The sequence below is a fragment of the Brachycentrus maculatus genome, unplaced genomic scaffold, assembly GCF_059751285.1.
Source record: "Brachycentrus maculatus isolate JH-2025_06_01 unplaced genomic scaffold, ASM5975128v1 h1tg000453l, whole genome shotgun sequence".
NCBI lineage: Eukaryota > Metazoa > Arthropoda > Insecta > Trichoptera > Brachycentridae > Brachycentrus > Brachycentrus maculatus.
Window position 1 is genome coordinate 106013 of NW_028281200.1, and position 21051 is coordinate 127063.

At 28.7% G+C, this 21051-nt stretch overlaps 1 protein-coding gene across 1 annotated transcript in view; it reads right to left on the reverse strand.

The window, feature by feature from the left end:
• LOC148302427 (uncharacterized) overlaps window positions 1-21051 on the reverse strand; it is a 66947-nt gene that overhangs the window by 1344 nt on the left and 44552 nt on the right. Inside the window, exons 20-28 of the mRNA XM_088271634.1 lie at window positions 19507-19569; window positions 12263-12289; window positions 9852-9905; window positions 9094-9120; window positions 8726-8761; window positions 5322-5456; window positions 3457-3501; window positions 2116-2157; window positions 620-1021 (exon numbers count right to left, since the gene is read on the reverse strand). Of these exons, the coding sequence (XP_088127760.1) occupies window positions 863-1021; window positions 2116-2157; window positions 3457-3501; window positions 5322-5456; window positions 8726-8761; window positions 9094-9120; window positions 9852-9905; window positions 12263-12289; window positions 19507-19569 (588 nt within the window). The 3' untranslated portion in view covers window positions 620-862. The remainder of the gene's footprint in view (window positions 1-619; window positions 1022-2115; window positions 2158-3456; window positions 3502-5321; window positions 5457-8725; window positions 8762-9093; window positions 9121-9851; window positions 9906-12262; window positions 12290-19506; window positions 19570-21051) is intronic.

The window sequence follows — 21051 nt, forward strand, 5'->3', positions numbered from 1 at the left end:
TTATTAATGTAAACGCGACTAATTGAGAACTACAAGTCCTTATCAACACATGTAAATACTGACATGAGTATAAAAATTGTTTGTGAGAACATTGGTAGTACTCGTGACTAGTTGTGGTCACATTAATATACTCAAAAGTGTTTAATCATTGTTATTCTATAAAGTTATTGCCAAATCAATAAATAATATATTCTACATATAAAGGGAGTTTGAAGATGAAATATCACAAATTTCATTAGTCATTTTAATTTGTATTATTCATTTATCGATAACAAGACCTAATACCCCATTGTAATAGAAAAATTATAAAAATTTTGCTTATACTTTTAAATTGAATTAAATCTTTTATAAATTAATTAAAATACATAATACAATGAGCATATTCTTCATTTTCATCTATGAAATATTGTGAAATTCATTTGAAAACTGCAGACTTGCCTTTTCAAATTAAGTTGTAATTTTGCATTTTAAACTTTTAAATCAGATTCAGAACTTCATAGCTTGACTCAGAATTTATTGATTAGTCTGATGACTGTTGATGACAGTTTACATCATCAGTTTTTTGCAGTATGTTTACAATATCTCTAAATAATTTATGGTAAAACATTAAAATACTCACGCGTACAAAAGTTTATAACTCGCACATTTTTTAAACACCCGTATATTTAATTATTAATTTTCTTTAAAACAAATCAAGTATCCATAGTATAAAACTGGAAATGTGTCATTCGAATTGTTATGACGCCACCACTATTAAAATTTCACAAAACATCACCAAGATAACAGGCAAACTTAGTTTTGACACCATCCCATTGTTAGTATTGAGTCTGTTGTAGACAGTGTCGTTAGTAAAGGCTATATGTTATTTGTCGGTGTGGTGGATGTTGGTAGCGCTGTTGTCGGGGTATTCGTCGTATTCTTCATTCCCGTCCTGGTTGTCATCGTACTCCTCTCCGGGTTCCTCCCTATCCTCGGGTCCGGGGTCGATACCTTCGTGCGGTGGAGAAGGCGGAAGTAAGTCCTGTCAGGAAAGGTTAGTAACGTGAGGTTAGTTGGGGTTAAAGAATAAATACCAAAACCCTTTTAAATTAATTATTGATACCACATACCATCGCATAGTTTATTTTTACGTAACGCTATACATCTGTCCTGACATACACTGCAAACTTCTTCAAATCTAATACATCAAGATATATATATGGCCTCTGGTTTTGTAGGCTTATTAGTTATTTGTAACCTTTTGGATTATAATATCAACAAAAAATACCAAAACCCTTTTAAATTTATTTTGATAATATCTTTAAACTACATAACATTGTGCACTTTATTTTTATATAACGCTACAACATCTATCCTGACATACACTCTAAACTTCCTCAAATCTAATACATCTAGTTTTATATGCCCTCTAATTTAGAACGTTCACGAGTCATTTGTAAGTTTTTTAATTAATATCAATTTTTAATAATCAACTTGATATTCCTTTCTAAAATCTCATTTTTATCTTGTTTACATATTCATCCTGAATATTTAATTTTAGTGTCATTCCTTCCTTTGCCAATAAAGTAAAACATTATCTTTTTTTAACATTAAATATTTTTATATCTCGCTCATTCTGTCAATCCACAATATTGTTAATTGACACTTAATTCGTATTATAATTACAATAACAGTTTAAATATCATTATATATAAATTGTACTATTTTTCTTTGACATGCTACTAAAATGTGGGAGGCCGTGTATTGAATTCTCGGAAATTGTGAAATAAATACGAAAGACTTATTTCAAATCGTCAGGGTATTGTGCCTTTCTTTTCCATTCTTTCTTTCCTTACCAACAGATAATGCTTTGATATAAAAGTCTTGTGAATCTTTAAACAAAATAATATGTATTTACTCTCAAAAACAATATTGTTATTTACTATCGTAGCCTAGAGCGCCATTTTACTTTTTAAATAAATTTATATCTCTCTTGAAAAATGTTATTCTTTGTAATATAAATATTAAAAAAAAATCCTGAAATGCATTACATAGGCTATGAGATATGACTACCATTCCTTCGATATTTTCAAATTGGGTTTGTTAATTAATTACTTAGAAAGTTGTTATACTTACATTGGATAACGTATTATTATCCAAACTAGAATTATATAGCAGCTGTCCGGGAGAAAATGAGTAATAAATTAATTCAATATTATGATTCAAGACAGTAAACTAAATTTAATATATATTTTCTTATTGCTACTAAATTTCTGGTCAAATGCTTAATCAACCATACTATATGGTTGACAAGTGTCTAAACATATATTATTTTACTGATGTATACTAATGTGTATTTATTTTATTTAACTATTCATTAATATGCTTGAAATAATATTTTCACTGTTTCAAAACTAATATTGTATATTGTAATACATTCTGTGTTGCCTTTATTTCTCAAAAAAAAATATGACTTGGCTGATGGCATGATGCTTCACTCTTATGCATGTAACTTTTTCTATGAAAATAATATTTGTTTTATACAAACAGTTTTAATATCGACAGTTTCATCATGTTTTTTTTTGTTGTTTTTATTTTAATAAAATTTATAGTATAATATTATAGGTGTCTCTACTTGAGACAAAGTATGTATTGTTTTTATACAAAATAAGAGAGACGTTTGAGCATTCCAGGTCTGGTAAGATCTAGCATTTATCTTGCTCAAGTGATCACATAATACTCTTATGAAACATTCACCATTCCGCCCATTATTGAATATCCATATCCAAAAATCCAACAACGGTGCATTTATATGTACATCTTTCAAAAATTAATGCAATATGGATATTTAATATTCTGTATCTGTCGCAGACTCTTGTGTCAGAGTTTAGTTTGAACCCACTCTACCATGATTTGATACATATTTCTAATAATGAGTCGTTTAGACTCACAGAAATAGTCTGAAATTGAAGTATTTTTGTAAATAATAAAAACAGAAATATTTCTCTTATTAATTAAAAAAATCATAATGACCAGAATGGTGAATGTTATACAAATGCATAAAGTGATCAATAAAACCAGTCAAATGCCTGGTCATAAACCCTGGCATGCTCGGATGTTCATCTTCTTTCATATAAAATGAAAGATATATATTGATATATCATCCATAGGGTAAATAATCCAATATCTAATAGACAATTTAAAAAAAATAAATTTATAGTGACTACTGAAAGATGCTCGGAGTGAATACTTTCTTTTCTCATAGAAACTCGAATGTTGTAAAACTAATAATGCAACTTTTAAAATGTAAGCAAAACAATCCTTTTTTATGTTACACATTATTGAAAACTTTGTTAGGGAGTTCCATATATTTTAAAAGCTTCTAATCAATTCATACAACTGTAGAGTTTGGTTCATTTTTCACTTTCACACCACTTTATATTACATATATAGGTACTTATAAGTTCCAATACTTACTTCTGAACTAGTAATGTTAGTCCAATCACTAATATCTACAAGCTGCTGTTTACAAAAATAGAAAAATACAAGGTATTAATTTTGTTAGGTACATAGTTAGTGTTTATTAAATTTGTTCGAATTTACTCGTGAATTTGCAATGTCGATTGTGTTAAAATCTCAAGGATTATATGCATACAAATTAATAAGAATATAATATCTGTGGTGTTTAACTTAACTGTGATAACTGTAAAAATCAATTTTATAAAGATATTTAATATTTTTTCCAACAAAAATTCTATATTATGAAATCAATTTTATGCTGACATTAATTTATGTATTATTTTTTGACATCTCATCAAAGATGAAGAAGAATATGGAAGTCTGGGCATTTACGGGGCTTACGACCGTCATAGGCTGGTTTAAGTGATCACTTTACACATGTGTAACATTCACCAATTCTACCCATTATTGACAACCACACTACTCAAATTCTTGGAAGTTCTATATATATGAACCAATTTAGAAACCTTGTTCATGAATCACTAGAACTTCACTAGAGACATCTATTGGTGAGATGTAAAGAAGCTTTTTTACTAAGCAGAAACTCTTATATTAGTATGTGAGATCCGAATCCTGGATTATAATCACACACATGAGAAACGCCAGAAAATACCATTTTCATTTTTATTATTAAGCTTATAATTTGACCAGATAATTTATTTACAACGTTTTGAGTGTGTCCAAATACTTGTTCACAAAATCTGGATTATCTCCAATTACAGGAGTTAACTTCTGTAATTGGAGATAATCCAGATTTTGTGAACAAGTATTTGGACACACTCAAAATGTTGTAAATTAATTTATGTGTTCAATAAGGATGGTTTAAAACACCTCAAAAAAAAAAAAAAAAATTTCTGCTTCTAACCCTTATTGGCACCCAATGGTGTTTAGAGCACTGCATACTTATGACTCAGTGTTATCTTATTCTTGAATGTATTGTTAATTGCATGAAGGCAAGATGATCAGTCCTGCGCTTCTTGTACCAGTCCAGGGTGACATTAAATAAATGTAAGAGTGAAAATCTTTTTACCCCCGTAGGAATCTGACCTGAGACCTCCAGTGTGGTAGCCAAAAGGGTTTACCTCTACACTACGGAAGCGGTCCTATGGAGTATGTTTTCACTTATCATAAATACATCAAACGCAACAGATATTTTACTGCGATATCTTATTATGCTTGATTTCAAAGATATAACTCTCCACAAAGAAAAAAAAAGTGTTCTCCATGCAGAAAGAAGTGTTGATACGTTAATTTGAAGATTAACCACTTAATGCTAATGATTTATTGACAAAAATAGATCTTTAACCCTTTCCGGTTCCCCAAAATTGAAAAAAAAATCTAGGTAGACAGTTACATTCCAATTGGAAAAAATCTTTTGTCCTCTACTCCACATACTGTTGTAAATATGAGTGACAAAAATGTAAGCTTGGAATTTAAATAAATAATACTAATGATGAAAAAAATGTCGAATAACATCCGACATAGGACCTAAAAGGAAAAAATCGATGTCAAATGAGATTCGACATTGGACCAGTAAGGTTTAAAAGGTTAGGTAATTTTATTTTTTATTTAAAGAGTTAACACAATTTAATAGTTGACCAGTTAAACAAAAAAACAAAACAGAAGCAATAAAAACATGACATTTGGTCATTTATGGAAGAATTTCCAATAAAATGCTTCATGTGGCAACTGGCGAGCCCAGTTGCGTTGTTTTATCTACTGTAACGCAAACAAGTCGAATTGACACGATATGGCTCTTGTTCTGTATGCGAACACTGCTCGTTCAAAAGCATCAAGTGGTTCAGAGTAGTGTCAAATATTACCTTTGGTGGTCTCCAGCCACATCCGGGTAATGGGAGTCCATCAGGACCCAGAGGACAAGGAGCGTCCAATCCCGGAACTCCCTGATCACCCTTGTCACCCTTATCTCCCTTTCTTCCTCGTTTTCCAATAGGACCCTGTATAGAACATAGTAACAATAATTAAATCTTAACTTAAATAAATTCATATTTGAAGCAATAACTTTGTGATTTTCCATTTTTTTATTTAAATACAACTTTGTTTTAAAACAAACATAAATATATAGTGATTTTAAAACAATGTTATATTTTAATTATTAAATAAATTCGCTTTAACTGTATTTTTATAGAGACTGGTTTAAAAATAAATAATGGATTTTATAGTATGGTAGATTTTTTTTAAATACACTTCTGTACATCTGCCTCCATAGTGAAGTGGTTGCAGCGTTGGAGTACCATTCTAGAGGTCCTGGGTTTGATTTTCAGGGGGGGTTAAAATAAATTCCAGTAATTTTAAACACTAATATTCATAATGTTATAATAAATATAAAAATATTAAATAATATTTGTCTAATCTCAAGTGAGCAATCAATTAATTCTTATGGTGCATAGGGCACTGCACTAGACTGATTCAATAGCTTGTTACTACAAACATTATAATAAAGCACCAGTCCTAAGTACATAATATAAGAATATCTCTAAATTGGACATTTATCTTGACCTCTTCAGGAATCTAACCCAGGCACCCGCGCATAGTATACAAATATATTAACGACTGGATTCTGTAAAATTAATTACAAAGAAAACCCTGTATATTATGCAAATTATTTAGTATCAAAGTGAGCATATTATGTGAGTGTATTTGATACAAATATGTGCTTAGATTTTCACAGTTACAGTTAATTATAGCCATATTTCTGTGAGTAAAACACAGCCCAAAAAATGTGTCAATATAATAAAAATATTGTCTCTCGAATGCAGAACTATCCAAAGTTGCAGCGAGTCAATTTCATTTTTATTCACAGATTGTTTTCTTTGTGATAATGTTATTATTGTGTAGAAAGTTCGCTTGAAATTATAGCTATTCAAACATGAATATATGTAAATATTCAAAATAAAATACTACTTCATGATTGAGAGAACTCACTTTTAATAGTTTAATTGCCGCTTCTGTTAATTTTCCTTACATACGGTTAGAATAGTTGTACATTCAGGGGACGACAGTTATTTATTATCCCTATTTAGGCCGAAGTTACCAGCTAGGAATTATTAATATAAGCTTTTACAGTTTTATAAAAAAAATATAACATCTTTAGTTTTTGTTTTGTATATTAAAGGCTATCACTTATTAATTGGTAACTTTTGTCTAAACCGGGGCAATATGATGTATAACAGGTACCAGAATATCAGAATGGTTTATAAACTAACGGGCTGTCAGAAACATTAAGTAAAGATACGAAATTTGCATAACAAGATAAATGATTATAATGCCAATGCATGATCATGTTTTCTCTTAATGCTACTAATTCTAATTCCAAGCAACGATTGTTCAAGGTCAGCCAAATATTCAGCATGCATAGGAGATGCATGGTGTCTTAATGATTACTTAGTCATTACTCAAGTCAGCATTAAAATTTATCTTATTAACAAATCCACATCTGCTTTGGTCCATGTAAGCGATGATATCACACTGCGCAAAGCTTTGTAGCAATACCATAATGTGTAAGTAACTCTAGTGCTTTGCTTCAGCAATTTGCGAAGCAAGCAAATGAAAAATACCTAGACTTAAAAAGTGCAAAATGAATTTTTTAAAATATTAAATACAACTCTCTTTTTTCTAAATACCTAATAAATATAAATACACTATACTTTAGTGAAGGCCAATAATGTCATATCGCTCACTCCTTTCAAGAACGTCATAAATCAAAAAACTTTATTTTTCAGGAGAAATTTATTATTAGATTAAAACCAATATTTTTAGCTTTTCCACTTTTTTTATTTGACCAGCGACCGGGTTTCGTCGTTACCGACATCATCAGACTGGAAGTGATGATGTCGGTAATGACGAAACCCGGTCGCTGGTCAAATAAAAAAAGTGGAAAAGCTAAAAATATTGGTTTTAATCTAATAATAAATTAAAAATGCAATTCCATCACGAAGTGTCAGTGGATAATATAAATCTATTTTCAGGAGAACATTTTTAATGTTTAAAAATATAATACAATGTATTAAAAATAAATATCAAGCCACTTATTGAACTTTTTACTGTGCAACAGATCTTTTTAGGTAAAACCTGAAGGTTTTTTCTCCATTTGAAAAATATTTAGTATATTTAAAAAAATAATTAAACAATACATTTTCTTCAAAATGCAAAAACAACACTTTCTGCACTGCAGCGGGTAAATATTAAGTTAAAAATATGTCGCTTTTGCTGGGATATAGTACATTTTCTGGGCATTCCGAAAACATGCACAACTGAAAATTGTCAATTTTTGATTTATGACGTTCTTGAAAGGAGTGAGCGATATGACATAATTATTTTTAGAATAGTTCCATAAATGGCTACTCGATTAACAAGGTCCATTTAATTCAGATTTAGTTACATCTGGCATTTTAGATTTATTGATTACAATTTTGTTTAAATATAAAAATAATTTAAAACTTATATAATACCACATTTGCAATATTTAAATCATGGTATTTTAGAAAGTTAATGATAAATCAATAAATAAGTATTTCGGTGGCATAACAAAAAATGTTAAGATCTAATCTAAATTGTAAACCGTATCAGAATAACATTATCTTTAGTCCGATAGTACATTATGTGTTTTATACAGTGCAATATCATCATGGCAAGTGTTATAAATCAAACGTTTTGTTCAAACGTCAATCAGTTTGCACCAATAAACTAAACATTTTTTATTATAATTCCAAGTTAAATATGTACTTATATGTTTTTTTTGTTACACCATTTTCAACAGTTTTAATAATCATATTTACTTGTTTCAGATTTTTCTACTTCTTCCTGATAATTTATTGTATAATAAAACTGGTATTTTTTTTAAGTGCTAGAAATTATTGACTTGAACTGATTCAATATTTCCATTTTTTATTGAAATATTAGCTAAGCAAAATGTTTACTTAAAAAATACATCAGGATTGTCAGCCTATTTATTTAAAAATATGAATAATTATATAAATCATTAAAAATACATTTATGTTATTACTTGCTTTTTAAATAATGTAATAAACTAATGAATTCCGTCTAGAAAAATGATCATTTTAACAGAAATAAGATTTTTGTGTGTGGTTAGAACACAGCGACTACTACAATAAATTATTCACAGTATTACAGGTTTTTTAAATTGATTAAAAATAATAACAATTACGTTAAGTAATAAATAACCAATTTTGCCCAAAATACTCACAGGCTCTCCTTTATAACCTTTGTCACCTTTGGGACCCTGAAATAAAACATTTTTATTAGAAAAGAACATATGACACACGAAAATAAAAATTAAACTAAATGGTTTTATAATAATTGTATGCAGTGCTTATGGCATTAAAGAGCGGCCAGTACCCAAGATTCAAACCTCAATTTGTCGTAACAGGGTATTCAATCGTAATTATTTTTAACCTTAAATATGGCCTTTTCTTCAAATTATTTTCCTTTATAATATTTGTGTTAATAACCATGAAAAAAATATTTTTTGGTAACCATGAAAAAGTTTTTTATTTATTATTTGATAATAAAACATGTGGTATTAGAAAAAGGCTAATGATATAAGATTCATACCTCTTGCCCAGGGATTCCGTCAGTTCCCTGAAATAATAATAACAAAAAATATCATTTATAAGAGAGGGTAGATGGTAAATTACCTCCCTCGTTTTAAAATATAGGAAAATAACTATGTGAGAATATGTCATCACAGACAAGTAATTTGATAAATTATGAATTGCAGAATGGCTTACATACATATGATAAAAAGCCTTGTATATAGAATGTAATGCTTTAAAAAATCTGAATCAGAAAAAGAAGGTTGAATACCATTGAGATTGCATTGTGCAATGGTATTTGGTAATGTATTTTCTATAAAATATAGGATTATTTAAAGCATTACATATTTTCTATAAATAAGTATTACTCCCAAAATTTTCTAATTATTCTTTCTGTTAACCCTTATCCGCACTCAATGGTGCATAGGGCACTGCATCTTATAAAAGTGTTTTTTCAATCGCTAATTACATATAAGTAAAAGATCAATCCTGTGGTTGGAGTACTAGTTCAGGAGATATAATAATTCAAAACTAAATAAGAGAAAACTACTGATACATATTTATATCCCTCTGGGAATTGAACCCTGGACCTTCACAATGGTAGCCAATGTTTTTTGGCATCTCGTACTGTACCAAATAGTAAGCAAATAGAACGCTCTCCTGCTCTCTACCAACAGTGTGTTAAAGAAGCTTTTAAGCGTTTCCCGCAAAAATGTGTTAAAAACTTTGAAAAAATATATAAATATATATTTATTATTGTAACTTTTAATATATTACCGGTAAACCAGGATCTCCTCTTTCACCCTTAGAGCCAGGTTCCCCTTGCGCTCCCTAAAATTAGGAAATTTTCATAAATACAAACAAAAAGAAAAAAAACTTAAAAGTATAAAAAAATTATACTTATTTATTCAAAATTTGATATTTGGTTTCCAATAGTAAATACTTATCTTTCATATAAGTCATCATAGTAAACATTAAATCATTTTTGATAAAATATTTTTTATGTGGTTCTCTTCCACTGTTTAAAAAATGTTTGATTACGATTGAAAAAAAAACACTTGTATAAGACCAGTCTTTAGTTTATTTAACACACAACTTGTTTTGACAAATACAGATGCTCTCCTCAACATGTGAAAATACAAACATAGAAAAGAGTTTGTATTTTCACCTGTTGATGAGAACATTTGTATTTATCAGAACTAGTTTTGCATACATTAATACAGTCAAAAGTGATCTTATACAAGTGGTTTCTTTAAATCATATCACAAGTCAATGCCAAATCATTAAATAATATAACCAAATATTAATAATTTGAATAAAGATTTGTGGAATGTTTTAACTACCATAGCTTTTATTTATTTTTTAAATCTTCGAGATGACATATAAAATAAATATAAAAGTTACTTTTATATGTTTGAAATTTTTAAAAATATTTAAAAAAAAAAATAATTAAATATCCATAAATTTCGAAGCAACTGGACAGTATTCACCAAGTGATATAGAATATATAAAATCATATTTTAATATACTACAATATTAGTCCTATAAATAATATTTAAAAGCATTAATAAATTATATTTTCAATATTTTGGAAACATAGCTAAAACTAAAATGCATCAAGCAGTGAGACATATGTTAAGTTTTACATAAATTAATATAACTGAATACCATAACCCAAATTATTCTGTTAATATAACATGTGAAGTAAAGATTATTTAAATTTTTATTTTTACAAATTCATTCGAGAATACATCGCTCACTCCTTTCAAGAACGTCATAAATCAAAATACTAGATTTTTCAGGAGAACGTTTTTAAAGTTTAAAAATATAATACAACGTATTAAAAATAAATATCAACCCACTTATTGAACTTTTTACTGAGCAACAGATCTTTTTAGGTAAAACCTGAAGATTTTTTCTCCATTTGAAAAATATTTAGTAAATTTAAAAAAATTATAAAAAATACCTTTTCTTCAAAATGCAAAAACAACACTTTCTGCCCTGTAGCGGGTAAATATTATGTTAAAAATATGCCTCTTTTACTGGGATATAGTAAATTTTTTGGGCATTCCGAAAACATGCACAACTTAAAATTGACGATTTTTGATTTATGACGTTCTTGAAAGGAGTGAGCGACATCTATTATTTAAATGCTGAAGTGTTAAGTATATATTTTAAGTGAGAAAATCACTATGATAATATGAGTTCATCACACCACAGTAAAAATAACTGTTCTGCACCAGAATTCGTATCCAGGTCCTCTAAAGAAGTGTGATCAACAGACTGAGGTAAAATACATTGGATGGAGACTACTCTCAAGGAATTGGCGTAGTGGCTAGTTGATTACATAAAAAAATCTTATCAGGAACTTATAACTGACGGTCTCTACAAATCCATTCCTATCAGAAACTGACAAAGAAAAGGGCAAGAGAATGTTTTCGCAACTTATTTAGACTCTCCGTGGACATTTGCTAGTTAATAACAAAATATTTCTCACCTTATCCACACCAAATGTTGCATAGGGCTCTGCATCTAATTGATGTAGTGTTAATCCTACGCTTGAAGGTAATATTAAATAAATGTCAAAGCAAAAAGTCTCTTACAATTATTTTGGCCCCCCCCCCTGGGAATCAAACCCAGAATTTTGAACACACGTTAACCACCATGTTTCTCCCAGGGTGGAATACGCGCTAGGTGCATATGGCTGATGACAATGAGTCAAATGGCTAAAGCATGCGTAATATTATCAACGATAAATGAGACTAGCTGTCAAAGGAAATGAGGAATATAACAGGTAATGAACAATTTTTTTTTTTAATTTATGCATAATTTCGAAGTGCAACTCAGTTTCAGTCTCATTGACGACTCATGCTTATACTTGCTTGTCTCAAAGCGAGTATAAACATGAGCCGCCCGTGAATGCCACACATAAAAAGAACAGTGTTTACCTACAACAAAAATTACATATCTTTAATACAGCTTTAGCAATTTTAAAATTGCTATTTTGTCGGCATCTTGTGATTGTTTGCGATATATTGAACGCAGTGAACATATTAAGAGATCTACCTACAGAGAGTCAAATTCTAGCATACTACAAAAAAATATATCATACCTATCTCTTTCTTATTTGAGTAATTCTGTCAGCTTAGTTATTTATAAGTGTGATATTTTAAATCAAATATACATACCTTCATTCCATCTAGTCCAGGAGGTCCCTGTGGAGAGAAAAATAAATAAGCTCTGAAGCATTTGTATGACTTACATATTGAATATAATATTATTATGATATGTATATGGAAATAAATACAAAAAAGCATTTCTTAATAAGTGAATTGTTATTTTTCAAGGCTTAAATCTTATGACAAAAGCTAATTAAAATTTAAGAAGATTTTTGTTTAGTATCTTACATAGTTTATGATAATTAAAATGACACAAAACCATATGTTGTATACTGTCCTAAAATATTGCTCAAAGGGGGTAACTAACATTCCCAGATGTTTTTATTTGTAATATTGTGATAACTTTGATTCTGTATAGATTTTACATATAATTCATTTAAAAATATCACAAACTACATATTTCTTAAAAGAAAATTACTTTTTTAAAGCATACAAGTGAATGTGACACGGAAATCTTAAAATACTGAGCAATTAGCTATAGCTGTAATGTTTCAAAGATTTTAACAACAGTAAATATTCTATTATGGATTTGTTAGGTACACAAAATTAAACATTCTAATTTAACAATAAGGTATATGTAGAAATCTTTTAACATATATTAATAGAGATTTTTTAAATGCTAAACCCCCTCTGTGCTGAGCTTAGGCAGTATTATATTAAAGGCTAAGGCAATATTGATGTTAGAATAAAAAGTATAGAAGAATATTTGATTTCCACAACCCAATATTATATTATTTTTCATGGCAGTAAAAATATTGGTAATTTATAGATATATTTCATATGAATATATTAATATTATTTCATCTAAATCATGCGGAGATGTAAACCACATCTTTTAAACACAGTGAATGGTTTTGATTTATGGGTTTGGATGTTATTGTTGCCTTTTTATAAGGGTTTTAAAAACATAAATCTAGATGTTTCTAACATTTAAATTTAAAAAACTAACACTTTTATTGACAACAAATGATTGAAAATGGAGAAAATAAATTGTAGAAGATACAAAAGCAAACTTACGCGTGTGACATTGATGAGTGTGAAAATGTATGTTCGCATGTCAAAAAAAAGAATTATGTATAATCATGATAAATAGATAATTGTGAATAAAACAAACATGCATCCATGAATCTGAAGTCACATAATGGCAGGGAAACGATTTGGCATATTCATAGTTCATTAAAAGCTCGGGGCTGGTATTCCATAGAAGCTTAAGCCAATGTTGGAGCCAAGCCTGGAAGTTACCGATTGAGCTTTATAATGTTGATCACTTTAAAATTGCTTTTATGCTTTTATTTCTAATGACTTTGGAATTTTAAAACTGCCTATGGATCCATATTATCAAGGCATTAAAATTAGCCACAATAAAAATTGGCAAATATTTCTTTTTAAACTAAAGTAAAGTAAAACTTAACTACACTGCAAAGATAAAATATTAACTTCATATGGAGTCCAGGAGAGCAGAATATATCAGCATACAAGCCCTTTCTGACAGAAAATCATGAGCGTATGTTTTCTTTTAAAGTAAAGATTAATTTTTGTAATTTGTCAAATTGGGACAGATAAATTTCATTTCAATTTAAAGGATTATGTGATTATTGCTTGCATCATAATTATTTGTAACCACAGGCTGCATCTCAAGTGCCCCTTAGCATAGCAACGTATGCTAAGAGGCACTTGATATGCTGCGACTGTGACATTGTATGCTATGTATATTTCGACTGTCAGGAAAATCTATATATTAACAATTCAAAATAATTGTCTTCTAATTGATGCTAACAACGTTTTGCTAGGATAGGATTTATATAAACAATGCATATCTCATATAATATTTCTGCGTGACTGATAAAAGTCGCAAACCACTGAAAATGTGCTTTGTGACCATATCAGCCACCATAGTGACACTGTAAGCCCTATCTGTTTTTATGCCGCGGTAAATATATGGATAGTTATAAATAAAAACTATATAATGGCAAATGGTCCCTCTCCCATTTGACTGCAGAAATAAATTATTATAATTCAGGCACATTTATGCGTTGCATTTATGGGAAAATTTAAGCAATATGGCATTCAAAGAAACAAAATGCACATTATTATATTAACAGTTCAAATCTTCATTCAATAATATTTTCATGCACTAAAACAGAAGTGTAAATAAATAATAATCAACTCATTGCTTTGTGGGTGAATAATGTGCTTAAACGTATTTTATAACATTTCATATGTGTGTGAATGAATTAAAAATACATAATATTTCTATGTATGTTATCACTTTTCATAATCTCACATGACAAAATTCAAATAAAAAAATATACTCACAATATAATAGGGTACTCAGGGAGATATTATTATTTTACAATTCTCATCCTCAATCCTATATAACATACATTCATAATAGTCTTGGATACACTCAGTTTATATAACCTTTAGGTGGAGACTGACCGGAGCATTTCGTCGTAACATAACATTGTAAAATCACTCGCGGCGAGCATCCAAAACTATGGATGGAGCGCTCGGCTCGCTGTACTGACTGCCTGAATGCTCGCATCGTAACGTGTTACGTTACGACAAAATGCTCCGGTCAGTCTCCACCTTTTATGTAAGGGCAATAGTAAAGATATCAAAACATAGCATCCTTAATATTGATTTGATCATATTTTGCTTTGTAAAAACAGCCTTTGTTAGCTTTGTTAAGTTCTGAATCCCACTTGTAATTCAATTCAATATTTTTTTATTTAAGTAGCACACATATAAATGCATGGTTCAAAAATATATTGAATATTTTAAATATGTATCTTATGCTTTCAAATACCAAAGATGCCATTTTGAAATTTGTCTAATATCAAATGGTGTTTCTTAAAATTATATTTCATATAATTTTTAACATTCAATGAATAATAATTAAATGGGCATCACAATGTAGTACATTCAAAGATGTTTTTTTTTACATTTACTTTTGATATAGTAAAACTAAAGCTATGTAGCTTTTTCCAATTTATTTAATTTAATTAGTGGCCAGGTTTCGTCGTTACAGATATCATCATCACCATCGGGTTACCATATTCAACTAGTCTGATCAAATAAAATTAATATGGGAAAAGCTATTTAATTATTATTTTAAATTATAAAATGTAGTGCCACCAATAAATGTCAGTACAGACCATAAATTAAATTAACTTTCTACTTCTAAACAATATGTTAAAAAAAGACAAATGATTATAAAAAGATTTCATGAATTCATTTATATATGAGTAAAGAGTCATCAAAATATCAAAGAAAATAGTTTGTTGTGATGTCCCTTCAATTTTATTCAATTCAAACTAAAAAAAAGAGACCAACTTATAGAGATACAGGTAATAGGGTATTTTCACAATATCGGATTAGACAGCTTCATTTATGATGGAGAATTAGGTAAGTTATTATTTTCTGATGTCTTAATGACCTCACACTTGATGACGTCATAATATATCTGTTTTCCCGCCAAAAGCAAATTAAATTCTAAAATCCCATATTTGTTTACCAATTTTTAACAAGAATAGTACCGATTGTGTTGTAATTTTTTTATATAATTTTAAGAGCTGGTTTTAAAAAAACCTGTGAAAATACCCAATTGCCTTTAATTTATAAAAAAAATACCTTTCGTAGAAATGACTGCATTAATTTTATTGCATTATTAGTAGTTTTTATTGTTGTTGTGAATAATGCTAAAACATTAGTTCACACTCAATTAAAAATAATGTTAAATATTTAGTTAAATTGTAAAATGCTTTACACAGAAGTGATTAACAAAACAAAAAATTAAGGAATACACATTATTTAAATATATGTCCAGACAAAATAAAAAGGGAAAAATAAATAAAAAAAATACGAAGGAAAGTAGACAGAAAGCTTTTTGCATTCCGAAAAAATATGATAAATAATTTAGAGCATTTAAAGTATATTTTCACGTGTACTTGCACACATTTATTTAGAAAAATCTCATAATTAATTTTGAACATTTACAATTTACATAATATTGTTAAAATACATAAGATTAATTTGTTAATTATATAATTTTAATTCAAGGTATCAAAATGGGAAATAAATAAACTCTTTCACACCATTAACCTTACACAGTACACATTCATTTTTAATTAGGAAAATCATTCAATACTAGAATTGCCATTATTTAGTGGTTATTTAGACCTCTAAAGATATTACAATTGACAATTTTTTTTAAATTTTGTACACAGAGACTCGACTTTAAACACATCTACGTCTGGGTATTTTCTAGCTTAATTTGGCAAGAACGAAGGCAATTATTTGATTTTTGATTTTTGCAAACAAAATTTGGCATAACAAAGCTATATCTTTTGAACTAAACGTAATGTTTTTTTTAAATGTGTGTTTTTTTCCGTAAAAATGATAACTTTATTATGTAATCATTTTTTGTCATTTATGAATTTTTTTCAGTTTACGAAATTAAAACATGGAAGTGTAATACAAAAAATTATGAAATAAAAACTCTCATGTAAAAACACATGCTTATAAAGTTTACCATAATTTAGGAAAATATTTTTCACTAAATTATAAAAGAAGTACAAATCAATACTTTATAAATAATATTTGTCATCGAAAATAAATTTATCCTAATGATAGATATAATTCATTTGTTGCAGTGAAAGTTTTTGCTATATTTTTTTTGATCCTCGTATTCCCTCAACATAAAATTGACATTCTTCATGATAAGCGATAGTTAACAGGTACATATATACGGCCCGTGTTTACAAGTTTTCCGCACTCCACAGCTAATTTGTACAAACTGCTTTTTGTTGGCTCCCACTTATCAATCAACAATTTTTTGTCGGTATATGAAATTTCAATTTTACGGTGTGATTTCCCAGTAATTGTTTTATAAATAAGCACAATATGCTGGCAATTCTAGCATTATTAAAATTGTTTTATTTTTGCAAAATATATCTCCAGCGTTTCAAAACGTTATGTAAAGACATTAAATTAATATCAATACACAGAGTTATACTTTTATTAGAGAGAGAAAATTGTATGTTTATGACTCTATCTGAGGTAAGTTTTTATTTTACTATTATATAAAGTACACTTATCAAACAAAACCAGACCTTAAATTGTAAAAATTTAATAATATATTTCAGGCGACATTATGGTGTTATTGAGTATTTTATTAGGCATTATATTATTATATCTTAATAATTAACTATTCTATAATAAGTTACTTATAACATTACAAACAATGGATGGACAAGATTCGTTAAATAATATTATTTATGTGTTATACTAGGAGAATCATAATGAAAATGGATATGTTGATAAGTCAAAAATTATCCCATCTTCGAAATAGAAACACAAAGCTCATTGCATACAAATGTATTCTTACAAATAAATCCTAAAACTCATTAAAAGGAACATTTAGCGATCTCTTGTATCATTGGGATGTTAATTTTTACAAACACAAATCGCTAAATGTAATAGTGATTTTTTTTAACAGGGAAACTTAGTTACATGTTTGTGAAAATTGATGTTAAAATATAAAGCATTTTACAGTTAATGAATTGTGGTACGTATAAATGAAGATTTCATGCAAAATTTGTTAATTTTTGCATAATTTATTGATTTTAAAAATACAATCATGTTCTTTATTAATATTCATAAAGGGCAAACTACGAATAATGGATCGGCGAAAAGAATTTTATTTTACAAAAACTAAATATATCATATCAATTTGTTGATGAGAATTTATTATTGCAGTTGATTTTTTTTATTGCACCTTCAAAATATATATTTTAAATATTGATGTGAATATCATATCAGGAGAAATGTTCCAAAAAGCTACTTTGTCTTCAATTTACATTTTTTTAAATTTAATTAAATTTTAAATAAAATGCATTGTATGAAAAATGTAAAAATGTGTACATATGTATAAAAAGACATATGTACTTACATCTAAATATCCAAATCTTATGGCCTAATAATATAATCGTTGTTGAGTATTTTCACAACATAAAATGGGGCTAAACTATTTACATTAAATGTGAAATTTCCTGGGAGAAATTCAAATTTCATTGAAAAAATTAAAACTAGCCAACTACTAATAAGAAACATAAATTATTATCTTATAAATATAACAATAAATTTGTTTGTTAACACATGGATTTATCTTAAAAAACACAACTTTTTATAGTGTAAAAAAATATAATACAACTTATCATTAATACTTAATATAAAAGCTTACCTATTTTAACAGCGGAAAATATACTTATTGTTCCGCGACATCACTATATTATTTTAAATGAACAAACTAGATGTTCAGGACATACAAAGTAACGCAGTTAATTTATCAATTAAAATTTGTACACTTTCATTTTAAAATGGACACTTACTTTATTTATTGTAAAACACATTATCAAAAAAAGGAAAACTGTTCTACTTGTAAAGTTCACAAGAAAAAAAGAGAACATATGCTTTGTTTTTTTATTGTTGTTGTAACAAACACGAATGGATAGTATTAGAAAACCATTTACGTGTCTGTTTTTCATTTTTGTCTCACATAGAATGTCTGTACTTCATAGATTTAACGCTTATCTTCCACATTGGTTTAAAAGCAAGATGTTATTTGTGGCCGTGTGATGTTAGTGATTTTTCTGCCCGTTGCGCGTTCTCCTTACTCCTCCCTAAATTAAGGATTAGGCAATTCAAATCTTAAAACGCACAATGTACGGAAAAGGGGATAAAAAATATTATATTTTGGAATATTTCAGGCAGAAAACAAGACATGGCAACTACAGATCAACACTGAAATTTATCAGTATCCAAATTACAAATAAATTTCACAATATTTAAGAGATGAAGTACTTGAAACATTCCAGGTCTAAGTATATATATATTTATAAATATTAACTGTCAGTTATTGATGTACTATGTGTTCAAAAAAGGTAAGAAAAAACAAATAAAAACATATTATCATAGCAAAACTTGGAAAACAAATTCATTCACTAAAATAACCAATATAATGTAACGGAGGCAAAAATGATCTGTCTGTAATGATGTGTTAAGGGAGTTAATCCAAAATAAAAACATGAATATGATACGAGTATGAAGTAAAACATTTAACATTCAGCAAACCACATGTATGATTATCTTACAAAAATGTTAATGTCAGGTTTGTTTACACCAAAAGGACACAGAAAATATGGGTATTATTGTTTCTACTGGACACGGTTGCTGGCAAGCGAATTGCTTACCGTGGGGCCAGGCTTTCCGAACTCTCCCATTCCTCCGAGTTCCCCTCTTAATCCCATGGGACCCTGGAAAAGTACAAGATGTAGTGCATAACGGTGGCGCCATGCACATTGTCCACTAACAACCCATTGCAAGTTTCATCGGCGCTCGTGGCCCAATCACTCCTCCCGGCTGCAGCAATGTCCTAGATTTGCTTCATTTGATCAGATCACACATCCATCGTCTCTGTACATTCCGGTGTTATATTGGTGAAATGATATTATTCAAATAATAAGTGATAAGAATAAGTGTGTCACATACAAAGGTCAAGGGAGTGAAAGAAATCTATTGATCGAAATGCAGAATCAACTATGTACAAGTCGTATTATTATTCAAACACTCTTCATTAATTCCAAAACCCGTCAAACACTTCAATTATAAAGTTTAGTCCGCAAGTTTTTCATTTTAGAATGTTTGTACTAAATTGTTAAACAAAGCACAGAGGGGGCTTACTGTCATTTTTAGGTTTATATGTATATAATTATTTGAGGTCTATAAATAATAATAAAAAGGGTTACTGCAGTGTTTCTGCATAAGATTAGTCGACATGTTTTATTTATCTACCATTTTAATAGTATTGTCGGACAAGATAATCTAAACATATGTATTAGTAAATGTAATTGTGACTATTTAGTCAAACGTCAATATACGGTATGAAAGTAAGTCATGTTTCAAGCAAAAAATATTAACCGGTTAAGTATTTCCTTTAAATAATTCAATTTTGTTTTCAATCCTGGGTTCTACCAAATCAAACTTTTATCTATAAAAGTCTCAAAGTCATAGTCAAGACGTCACATTCTTTTTTCTTGTTTTGTAACTGCTTAAAAAAAGCTATATTTATTGTTAGATATTTATAACGTCCATGTATTATGTCATAATTTACCTACATTTCTTCTGAACAAAATATGGTAGACTAAATATTGCACTGATCGCCTTGCCATGCTAAATTAATACATATATAATATTATTAAAAACCTCTGTGCTAAGTACAACATAACGCTATGATTTCCTTCTTTGATGTGGTGTAAACTTGATTGCTAATCAAACAAAGGCAAGGTAATTATTCCTGCAATCCAAATCTATGACATTGCACAGTTTGTTATTTCTTCGTAGTTGATTTTATCCGATAGCAGCGCTCTTCAGATTTCATTTCATTGACTGAGTTTATAATGGGAGCGTAACCCATATAACGTATCTGGTCAAGATGGTAAATGATATGGTTACGAAGCATATTTTCAGTGCTCTGTGACCGCATTAGTCACTATCATGACCATAAATGTTAAATGGTAGCAGTATTAATCATGCAATATCAAACTCTACAATATCATTGAACGTTTTCTTATACTGGGAATGATTTTTTTTGTATATAAATTCCTTAGATGTAAGGGAAATGCAAAAAATCAAATCGTGTATGTGAACACTTCCATTGAAACAAAAGAATTTGATACTGCACCATTGGTACTTGCGCTACTTTTGCTCATAGCATATACATATACCATAAATTTCAT